Source organism: Salvelinus sp. IW2-2015, linkage group LG8, assembly GCF_002910315.2.
Source record: "Salvelinus sp. IW2-2015 linkage group LG8, ASM291031v2, whole genome shotgun sequence".
NCBI classification, from domain to species: domain Eukaryota; kingdom Metazoa; phylum Chordata; class Actinopteri; order Salmoniformes; family Salmonidae; genus Salvelinus; species Salvelinus sp. IW2-2015.
Genome location: NC_036848.1, coordinates 36,874,464 through 36,886,151, shown reverse-complemented (window position 1 = coordinate 36,886,151; position 11,688 = coordinate 36,874,464). Strand labels below are relative to the sequence as shown.

The 11,688-nt window shown below is 44.3% G+C and overlaps 1 protein-coding gene across 1 annotated transcript in view; it reads right to left on the bottom strand.

Moving 5' to 3' along the window:
- Positions 1-11,688, bottom strand: part of cacna1g (calcium channel, voltage-dependent, T type, alpha 1G subunit) — a 207,000-nt gene that overhangs the window by 82,695 nt on the left and 112,617 nt on the right. The window contains 3 exon segments of the mRNA XM_070445033.1: positions 3,506-3,795; positions 4,191-4,514; positions 5,540-5,718. Of these exon segments, the coding sequence (XP_070301134.1) occupies positions 3,506-3,795; positions 4,191-4,514; positions 5,540-5,718 (793 nt within the window).

Sequence of the window (11,688 nt, the reverse complement as noted above, 5' to 3'; positions counted from 1 at the left end):
AGTCGTGTTATAAACATCTACTATGTGCATGACACAAGTCATTTTTCCAACAATTGATACAGACAGATTATTTCACTTATAATTCGCTGTATCACAATTCCAGTGGGTCAGAAGTTTACATACACTAAGTTGACTGTGCCTTTAAACAGCTTGGAAAATTCCAGAAAATTATGTCATGGCTTTAGAACTTCTGATAGGCTAATTGACATCACTTGAGTAAATTGGAGGTGTACCTGTGGATGTATTTCAAGGCCTACCTTCAAACTCAGTGCCTCTTTGCTTGACATCATGGACAATCAAAAGAAATCAGCCAAGACTCCGAAAAGTTTTTTGCAGACCTCCACAAGTCTGGTTCATTCTTGGGAGCAATTTCCAAATGCCTGAAGGTACCACGTTCATCTGTACAAACAATAGTACGCAAGTATAAACACCATGGGACCACGCAGCCGTCATAACAGCTCAGGAGGGAGACGCGTTCTGTCTCCTAGACTTTGGTGCGAAAAGTGCAAATCAATCCCAGAACAACAGCAAAGGGCCTTGTGAAGATGCTGGAGGAAACAGGTACAAAAGTATCTATATCCACAGTAAACCAAGTCCTATATCGACATAACCTAAAGGCCGCTCAGCAAGGAAGGAGCCACTGCCATAAAACGGCTATAACTGTTTGGTCATAATGACCATCGTTATGTTTGGAGGAAAAAGGGGGAGTCTTGCAAGCCAAAGAACACCATCCCAACCGTGAAGCATGGGGGTGGCAGCATCATGTTGTGGGGGTGCTTTGCTGCAGGAGGATCTGGTTTACTTCACAAAATAGATGGCATCATCAGGAAGGGAAATTATGTGGATATATTGAAGCAACATCTCAAGACATCAGTCAGGAAGTTAAGAAGTTAAAGCTTGGTCGTAAATGGGTCTTCCAAATGGACAATGACCCCAAGAATACTTCCAAAGTTGTGGCAAAATGGCTTAAAGACAACAAAGTCAAGGTATTGGAGTGGACATCACAAAGCCCTGACCTCAATCCTCCGAAAATTTGTGGGCAGAACTGAAAAAGTGTATGCGAGCGAGGAGGCCTACAAACCTGACTCAGTTACACCAGCTCTGTCAGGAGGAATGTGCRAAAATTCACCCAACTTTTGTGGAAGGCTACCCGAAATGTTTGACCCAAGTTAAACAATTTAAAGGCAATGCTAACAAATACTAATTGAGTGTATGTGAACTTCTGACCCAATGGGAATGTGATGAAAGAAATAAAAGCTGAAATAAAGCATTCTCTCTACTATTAATCTGACATTTCACATTCTTAAAATAAAGTGGTGATCCTAACTGAATTTTTACTACGATTAAATGTCAGGAATTGTGAAAAACTGAGATTAAATGTATTTTGGTTAAGGTGTATGTAAACTTCCAACTTCAACTGTATATTTGTCCTATTTCCCACACGTACTGGAAATTGTTATTTGCATATTCCCAACTCCCCCTGACACACCCGCGGAGAGTGGGGTCACYGCCAGGGTCTGCCATTATCAACGGCAACCCTGGAGCAAGTAGGGTTAAGTGCCTTGCTCAAGGGCACACAGGCTGATTTTTCACCTTGTAGGATCATGGATTCAAACTAGCGAACATACGGTTAATGGCCCAACGCTCTAACCGGTCGGCTACCTGACGCACACTCAAAGATAATGATGATAGATCCACATTAAATCCAAGCCCTTCCTCATGCATAGTAATTCAATGAACCACAGCTGAAGTGATAATTAATTAAGTCTAAGCTTCACTAACTGACAAGAAACGGCTATAGCTTCAAATGGAAAGAAAGGGGAATGGAAAATGAATGAAGGAGATAAAAAGACAAGTAAAGAAAGAGGGAAGATATAGAGGGAGGAGTAAAATAATGAATCCATGCATTAAGCCCACTCTGATGGAGCATGTCTGTCATAATGTACAAAAGGGAACAATAGCATATCCCTTAGATCGGTATTCTGCTCCATCTTCAGTAAAACTACCTTTATGATGACAGACAGTGTGTGTGTGTGTGTGTGTGTGTGTGTGTGTGTGTGTGTGTGTGTGTGTGTGTGTGTGTGTGTGTGTTGTGGGTGTGTGTGTGTGTGTGTGTGTGTGTGTGTGTGTGTGTGTGTGTGTGTGGTGTGTGTGTGTGTGTGTGTGTGTGGTTGTGATGTGTTTAACTATACTTGTGGGGACAAGAAGTCAAACAAAAAAGGTCCAAATGCTATTTCTAGGGGTGTTATGGTGTTATGGTTATAATTAAGTTTAGGGTTAGTTTTAGGGTTAAGAGTTAGTTAAGGGTTAGGGAAATTAGGATTTTGAATGGTTACAATTGTGGTGTCCCACAAGGTTAGTTAAACACGACTGTGAGTGTGTGAGTCTGTGTGTGCGCGTCTGACTACACCCATCATTATCTACACGCTGGATGAGTTAATTCCTCTCATCTCTGCATGCTAGCCCTCAATGCTAAGTATTCATCATGTATTCATTCATCGTGTATGAATCCATCATGTGGGCCAAGGATGTCACGCTAACTCCACAACATGATGATGATTGTCTGTTCTAGATCCTCCATGTTATGTTGAGACGCACACACACACACACACACACACACACACACACACACACACACACACACACACACACACACACACACACACACACACACACACACACACACACACAAAAAACAGCACATCACACCACACCCACACACACACACACACACTGCACCCGTCAGATAATACCTTATTTGATTGCTCGATGATTAATGAATAAAAAGCATCTGTCTAAATGTCTCATGTTCATCATTGCCATGACCTTTTGCTAGTATACAGTTACTGACATCTGTGATACTTGGACTGTCAGAGTTTCCTACAGTCCACATTACAGTATTCACGAGTTTATGTTGATGTGAACTCCCATTATACAATTTTGACTTCTTTGAAACGTTTTTAGCTTGTATGCTAGGCTTGTGCTTCTGCCTTAGCCAACTGCTTTAGCTTCAGTCAAGTTGGCTTAAGGTGAACATATCTGTCTAGATAGGAATTAGAAATTCGCCCAGAGTAAAATACCTAAGCGTTATCATTAAGTGCTCGAGGAGATGAATGGAGGTCTGTCCATATTGAACAGCTGTGGGACTCCAGCTTCCCACTGAGCCTCTGTCTCCTGATATAACCCTGAGCACAGGTAGGTGTCTGGCTCTGTATAGAGCCAAAATGGACGCCACACAGAGTCTTTGTCCTCTTTGTCACTCTCAACACAGGCCAAACTCTACTACCCGACTCTGTAGAGAGGCAGAATGGACACCACACAGTGCCTGTGTCCTCAATGTCACTCTTAGAACAGGACAAACCCTACTGCCCACTGCAACTGGGGCACAGCAAGGGTACTGTTAGACATGCATGCACAGATGGGTAAGTATGAGCACATAGCGTAATTATATAACTTTTATCAGTTTATGTGTGTGTTTGCGTGCATGTGCGTGTGTGTGTCTAACCTGGAGTCTGGGGGTAATATGTACAGGGACCAGGTATCTCTCTGTCGACACCACTCTGGCTGTTTCCTGTCCAGCCAGCATAACAGCCTGGCAAAATGACCCACGACCACCTCCTCCTCTGCTGCGTCGTCCTCCGTGTTGTCCTCCAGGGAGAGCTGTGTAGGGGCCAGGGCCCCGCCAGGGGCCGAAGTACCCTTCCCATTACAGTCACTGTGTTCTGGGGCTCTCAGGCCTCCTAGCGAGGGGGGTCTGGAGCTGTGCATACTGGCTGAGCGATACAGGTAGGGCACCTAGAGGTTTACAAACATGGCTAACACAGTCATTCATAGATACTTGAAGGCATTTTAAAACACTGAAGAAAGCTGTTCTATCCAGTGACAACTGCCTATAATAGACTACCTACAGTATATGATCACAACAAAATTATAAACTGGGTGGTTCGAGTCCTGAATGCTGATTGGCTGATAGCCGTGGTATATCAGACAGTATACAATGCGTATGACAAAACATTTATTTGTACTGCTCTAATTACATTGGTAACCAGTTTATTATAGAAATAAGGCCCCTCTGGGGTTTGTGATATATGGCCATATACCACACCTCCTAGGGCCTGTTTGCTTAATTAGAGCACACACAGCAGTGTCTATGGGGGCCYGTCTCTAGATCCCTTGGTGTGTGTGTTCACCTGTAGCAGTGTGTCGGGGGCCAGGTCTATGGACCCCCTGGTCTCCACCGACTCCATCCTCCTGTGTCTGGGCTGGGACTGGGACATGGAGTTAGTACGACACAGGGATGCATCGTCCCCCTCCGATGTCCCCCCTCCTCCCCCCTCCTCATCCTCCGAACTGGACCCTCCCTCGCCGGAGAGGAGCGACCGCCGTTCGCCAGACTGAAGCTTTGTCCGTTTGAGCGAGGGGGCACGGCCTACGCTGTTCCAGCTCGATCGACGGCTGGTCCAGCCACTGGCAGAGCACCACGGGGCGTAAGGTGAGGTGCTACGGGCACTGGTCTAGAGAGAGAGCGAGATGGAGGGGGAGAGAATGTATGAACAACACAAAAGAAGTGAACAGATCCATTTTTTAGGGAACTTTTGTAACCTTTGGGGAACTTTACAATATGGAAAACTTCTGTATATGGAACTTTAGATGTTGTTACTACAGGTTTTTGTCTTACTAATCATCAGATTATCCTCAATGCTCAGTGGTCATTACTATAGCTGGCACCAGTTAACACTGTGGCTGGCCATCAGCATAAACTGGCAACAGTAAGTGTAGCTATGGCATCAGTCATAACTGGCAACAGTAAGTGTCGCTATGGCATCAGTCATAACTGGCAACAGTAAGTGTAGCTATGGAATCAGTCATAACTGGCAACAGTAAGTGTAGCTATGGCATCAGTCATAACTGGCAACAGTAAGTGTAGCTATGGCATCAGTCATAACTGGCAACAGTAAGTGTAGCTTATGGCATCAGTCATAACTGGCAACAGAAGTGTCGCTATGGCATCAGTCATAACTGGCAACAGTAAGTGTAGCTATGGCATCAGTCATAACTGGCAACAGTAAGTGTAGCTATGGCATCAGTCATAACTGGCAACAGTAAGTGTCGCTATGGCATCAGTCATAACTGGCAACAGTACAGTGCAGCTATGGCATCAGTCATAACTGGCAACAGTAAGTGTAGCTATGGCATCAGTCATAACTGGCAACAGTAAGTGTAGCTATGGCATCAGTGGATTTGGCTACAGCATCAGTAAGTGTCCAGAGAGCTACGCTGATGAAAGGTCATATTAATCATAATTAATCATCATAGCTGTCATCTTGAACATCATCCAGACAAGTCAGACCATGGATGGGCAACTTTTATTGGGGTGGGGGCCCAAAAAAGAAAATGAGTTGCCCATCCCTGGGTTAGACTGAATATCTTAGTTGTTCTGTGGGCAAAGAGAGGGCACAGAGCTTAATACATGGGTTCCAGCCGCTGCGAGGAGACAGTAGTTTGATAGTGTAATAGTGTAGTATTATAGAATACTAACCGGAGACTTGTCGTAGGAGGCTAGGTCCATGGAGACATTGCTGCCGCGTCGGGATTCGTAACCCAGGGCAGGGTCACCCACGGCGGGCAGCTTGGGAACGGGCATGGGGGTGGCAGCAGTATGGGTAATCAGAGGAGGGGTCAGACTGTTCTTCAGGTCAACATGACCGTTTATTGGGACTACTGGAGGGGAGATGAGAAGAGGGTGGGGGAAAGTGGGAGCAGAGAGAGTGAGGAAGGAGGGAGGGAAAGGAGGAAGGAGAATGGTTAAACGAGGATGGACAAAAAAAGAGAGATAGAGAAAGACGAGGTAGTAAAATGTAGGAGGAACACGGGAGGGAGAGAGAAGGGTGAAGGGGAGAGACAGTTATAAGGGTATCTCTAAAGTAAGAAGTTGAAATATGGATGTCTTACTGTTCTCGACCACATCAATATTTCATCTCTAATCTGACGATTATGTTCAACAGACAGATGAAGGCATGACATAGAGAGGACGCATGTATCTTTCATCTCAGTTGGTGTGCGTCTTATCCCTCCCTCACTCTCTTCCTGTCTTTCACTCTCTCTCTGCCTCACCATCTCTTACCCCCCTCTGTCTCTCTCTCAATTCATCCTATTCCTTCTTCCTCTCTCCTCTCTCCCTAGCTATCCAGTTACTGTGCTTAAACAACTCCTCTAACCGCACCAGGAACTCATTTGTCTTAGTGTTGGGGGATTGTTCTCCCCTGTAGCATGTTTCCATATGGTAATATGTGTCTGTGAAATGAGTCACTAAAACTGACGAAGATACAGCAGCAGGAATACTTTTGGACTCTTCAGATAGATCTGTAGCAGAATGACGTATTGTGGATTGCTGCTGCTTTATCAAATCAAATCAAATCCAATTGCATTGGTCACATACACATATTTAGCAGATGTTATTGCGGGTGTAGTGAAATGCTTATGTTCCTAGCTCCAACWGTGCAGCAGTATCTAACAATTCACAACAATACACACAAATCTAAAAGTAAAAGAATGGATTTAAGAAATATACACAGTTGAAGTCGGAAGTTTAAATACACTTAGGCTGGAGCCATTAGAACTCGTTTTTCAACCACTCCACAAATTTCTTGTTAACAAACTATTGTTTTGGCAAGTTGGTTAAGACATCTACTTTGTGCATGACACAAGTAATTTTTTTTACCAACAATTGTTTACAGACAGATTATTTCACTTATAATTCACTGTATCACAATTCCAGTGGATCAGAAGTGTACATACACTAAGTTGACTGTGCCTTTAAACAGCTTGGAAAATTCCAGAAAATGATGTCATGGCTTTAGAAGCTTCTGATAGGCTAATTGACATAATTTGAGTCAATTGGAGGTTTACCTGTGGATGTATTGCAAGGCCTACCTTCAAACTCAGTGCCTCTTTGCTTGACATCATGGGAAAATCTAAAGATCTCCGGAAAAAATTTGCGGACCTCCACAAGTCTGGTTCATCCTTGGGAGCAATTTCCAAATGCCTGAAGGTACCACGTTCATCTGTATAAAGAATAGTACGCAAGTATAAACACCATGGGACCACGCAGCCATCATACCGCTCAGGAAGGAGATGTGTTCGTTCGGTCTCCTAGAGATTAACGTACTTTGGTGCGAAAAGTACAAATCAATCCCAGAACAACAGCAAAGGACCTTGTGAAGATGCTGGAGGAAACAGGTACAAAGTATCTATATCCACAGTAAAATGAGTCCTATATCGACATAACTTGAAAGGCTGCTCAGCAAGGAAGAAGCCACTGCTCCAAAACCACTATTAAAAAGCCAGACTACGGTTTGCAAGTGCACATGGGGACTAAGATCGTACTTTTGGAGAAATGTCCTCTGATCTGATGAAACAAAAATAGAACTGTTTGGCCATAATGACCATCATTATGTTTGGAGGAAAAAGGGGGAGGCTTGCAAGCCGAAGAACACCATCCCAACCGTGAAGCATGGAGATGGCAGCATCATGTTGTGGGGGGAAAATTAGATGGCACAAAATAGATGGCATCATGAGGTAAGAAAATTATGTGGATATATTGAAGCAACATCTCAAGACGTCAGTCAGGAAGTTAAAGATTGGTCGCAAATGGGTCTTTCAAATGGACAATGCCCCCAAGCATACTTCCAAAGTTGTGGCAAAATGGCTTAAGGACAACAAAGTCAAGGTATTGGAGTGGCCATCACTAAGCCCTGAACTGAATCCCATAGAAAATGTGTTGGCAGAACTGAAAAAGCGTGTGCAAGCAAGGAGGCCTACAAACCTGACTCAGTTACAACAGCTTTGTCAGGAGGAATGGGCCAGAATGGAAGCTTGTGGAAGGCTACCTGAAACGTTTGACCCAAGTTAAACAATGTAAAGGCAATGCTGCTAAATACTAATTGAGTGTATGTAAACTTCTGAACCACTGGGAATGTGATGAAAGAAATAAAAGCTGAAATAAATKATTCTCTACTATTATTCTGACATTTCACAATCTTAAAATAAAGTGGTGATCCTAACTGACATAAGACAGGGAATTGTTACAAGGATTAAATGTCAGAAAACTGAGTTTAAATGTATTTGGCTAAGGTGTATGTAAACTTCCGACTTCAACTGTATATAGGGTAGCAGCCTCTAAGGTGCAGGGTTAAGTAACCGGGTGGAAGCCGGCTAGCGATAGCCATTTAACAGTCTGATGGCCTTGAGATAGAAGCTATTTTTCAGTCTCTCAGTCCCAGCTTTGATGCACCTGTACTGACCTCGCATTCTGGATGATAGCGGGGTGAACAGGCCGTGGTGTCGGGTGGTTGATGTCCTTGATGATCTGTTTTGGCTTTCCTGTGACATCGGGTGCTGTAGGTGTCCTGGAGGGCAGGTAGTTTACACTGGTGATGCGTTGGGCAGACCGCACCATTTACTGGTGAGCCCTGTGGTTGCGAGCGGTGCAGTTGCCATACCAGGCAGTGATACAGCCTGACAGGATGCTCTCAATTGTGCATCTGTAAAAGTTTGTGAGGGTTTTAGGGGCCAAGCCAAATTTCTTCAGCCTCCTCGGGCTGAAGTGGGGCTGTTGAACCTTCTTCACCACACTGTCTGTGTGGACGGACCATTTCAGATAGTCAGTGATGTTTACACCGAGAAACTTGAAGCTTTCCACCTTCTCCACTGCGGTCCCATCGATGTGGATAGGGGTGGTGCTCCATCTGCTGTTTCCTGAAGTCCACAATTAACACCTTTGTTTTGTTGACGTTGAGTAAGAGGTTATTTTTCTGGCACAACTCATCCAGAGCCCTCACCTCTGTCTCGTCATTGTTGGTAATCAGGCCTACTACTGTTATGTCATATGCAAACTTGATGATTGAGTCGGTGGCGTGCGTGGCCACGCAGTCATGGGTTAACAGGGAGTACAGGAGGGGGCTGAGCACACACCCTTGTGGGGCCCCTGTATTGAGGATCAGCGAAGTGGAGATCTTGTTTCCTACCTTCACCACCTGGGGGCGGCCCGTCAGGAAGTCTAGGACCCAGTTGCACAGGGCGGTGTTCAGACCCAGGGCCCAGAGCTTAATGATGAGCTTGGAGGGTACTATGGTGTTGAATGCTGAGCTATAGTCATGGGATAGGGCAGCATGATTGTTATTGCATTGTCTGGGGATCTATTGGGGCAGAAAGCAAATTGAAGTGGGTCTAGGGTGTCAGGAAAGGTGAGGTGATATGATCCTTAACTAGCCTCTCAAATCACTTCATGATAACAGAAATGAGTGCTACGGGGCGATAGTCATTTAGCTCAGTTACCTTTGCTTTCTTGGGTACAGGAACAATGGTGGACATCTTGGAGTGGGGACAGCAGACTGAGATAGGGAGAGATTGAATATGTCCATAAACACTCCAGCCACCTGGTGTGTGCAAGCTCTGAGGATGCGGCTAGGGATACCATCTGGGCCGGCAGCCTTGCAAGGGTTAACACGCTTACACGTCTTACTCATTTCGACCACGGAGAAGGAGAGCCCACAGTCCTTGGTAGTAAGCCGTGTCGGTGGCATTGTGTTATCCTCAAAGCGGGCGAAGAAGGTGTTAAGCTTGTCAAGAAGCAAAACGTCGGTGTCCTCGACGGGGCTGGTTTTCCCATTGTAGTCAGTGATTATCTGTAGACCCTAACACATACGTCTCATGTCTGAGTCGTTGAAGTGCGACTCCACGTCCTCTCTGTACTGACGTTTTGCCTGTTTGATTGCCTTGCGGAGGAAATAACTACACTGTTTGTATTCGGCCATATTCCCAGTCACCTTGCCATGGTTAAATGCGGTTGTTCGCAGTTTTGCGCGAATTCTGCCATCCATCCACGGTTTCTGGTTTGCATAGGTTTTAATAGTCACAGTGGGTACAACATCTCCTATACAATTCCTGATGAACTCAGTCACCGTATCCATGTTTTCGTTGATATTATTCTCAGAGGCTACCCGGAACATATCCCAGTCTGCGTGATCAAAACAATCTTGGAGCATTGATTCCGATTGGTCAGACCAGCATTGAATAGACCTTAGCAAAGGTACTTCCTGTTTGAGTTTCTGCCTATAGGAAGGGATGAGCAAAATGGAGTCGTGTTCAGATTTGCCGAAGGGAGGACGGGGGAGGGTCTTGTAGGCATTTCGAAAAGTTGAGTACCAGTGGTCCAATGTTTTTCCAGAGCGAGTACTACAGTCAATGTGTTGGTAAAACTTCGGTAGCGTTTTCCTCAAATTTGCTTTGTTAAAATTTGCATAAAGTCCAATCACACCATGAGTAGTTAATTATGAAACATACACCCCCACCTTTCCTCTTCCTGGAGAGTTTTTTATTCCTGTCTGCGCGATGAACTGAGAACCCAGTTGACTCTATGGACGGGGACAGTATATCCCGAGAGAGCCATGTTTCCGTGAAACAGAGTATGTTACAATCCCTGATGTCTCTCTAGAAGGAGATCCTCGCCCTGAGCTCATCTACTTTAGTATCCAGAGACTGAACATTAGCGAGTAATATGCTCGGAAGCAGTGGATGGTGTGCACACCTCCTGAGTCAGACTACAAGTCCACTCCGAAGGTGTTTTGGAGCAGCCTCTGGAATAAGTTCAATTGCCCTGGGGGGAACAAACAAAGGATCCAATTCAGGAAAGGCGTATTCCTGTTCGTAAAACCGGTGAGTTACCGCCGCTCTGATATCCAAAAGTTCTTTCCGGCTGCATGTAATAACACAAAAAAAATGTCTGAGCTAATAATGTAAAAAATAACACGCAAAAAAACAAAATACTGCAAAGTTGTTTAGGAGCTAGAAGCAGAGCTGACATATCTGTCAGCGCCATCTATGCGTGTGTATGTCTGAATGTGTGTAAGACAAAAATGCTAGGCATGTGCCCACCCAATATGGCCCACTTGTCAATGGAGAATAGAACCCCACAGTGGAGGTGTCATCATATCAATAAAACAGGGAAATGGTTCCAATAGTTTTTCCACCATTAATTTTTCACATAGAGGATTTTAGAAACCCCTAAAATAAGGGCTGTGTTTCATATAGGCTTACTCTGGCGTGAGGTTTTGATAACCATGTAAATCTCTTTCGGACAAGAGGACTTTTATCAATATATTTGCCTCTATTTACTCTCAGATTCGAAAATGCTAACTAGCATCAAAGTAGACTTCATGCAAGACTACAAATCCCTGCAAGGTCCTGCACGTCATCTCTAGCTGACTCATTTGCTAACAGGTATTGTGTCAATTTAAAACTTGCACAAGACAGTTCACAGAATTATCCATTTAAAGAAATGTTGCCAATTTATTCATTTAAAAATTTAGCTAACAGATAGTTCATACAGAGATTCTTACCTTTGCCTTGAATCGGCAGTCTCATCCAGATCATCATGGTATTTGTAGTTCTTTATAGTTTTTTGTAGTTCTCCATATTAGCACCTAATTAGCATTTAATTTTGGGGGGGGTGAAATACAGGCGAATATATTGATAAAAGTCACCTTATTCTTGAGAGATTTACACGGTTATCAAAACGTCACACCAGGGCAAGCCTAAATGTTCCTAAAATCCTCTATGGGAAATATACATGGTGAAAAAATGATTGGAATCATTTCCTTGTTTGACCGCTAGGTATTATGGGTATTA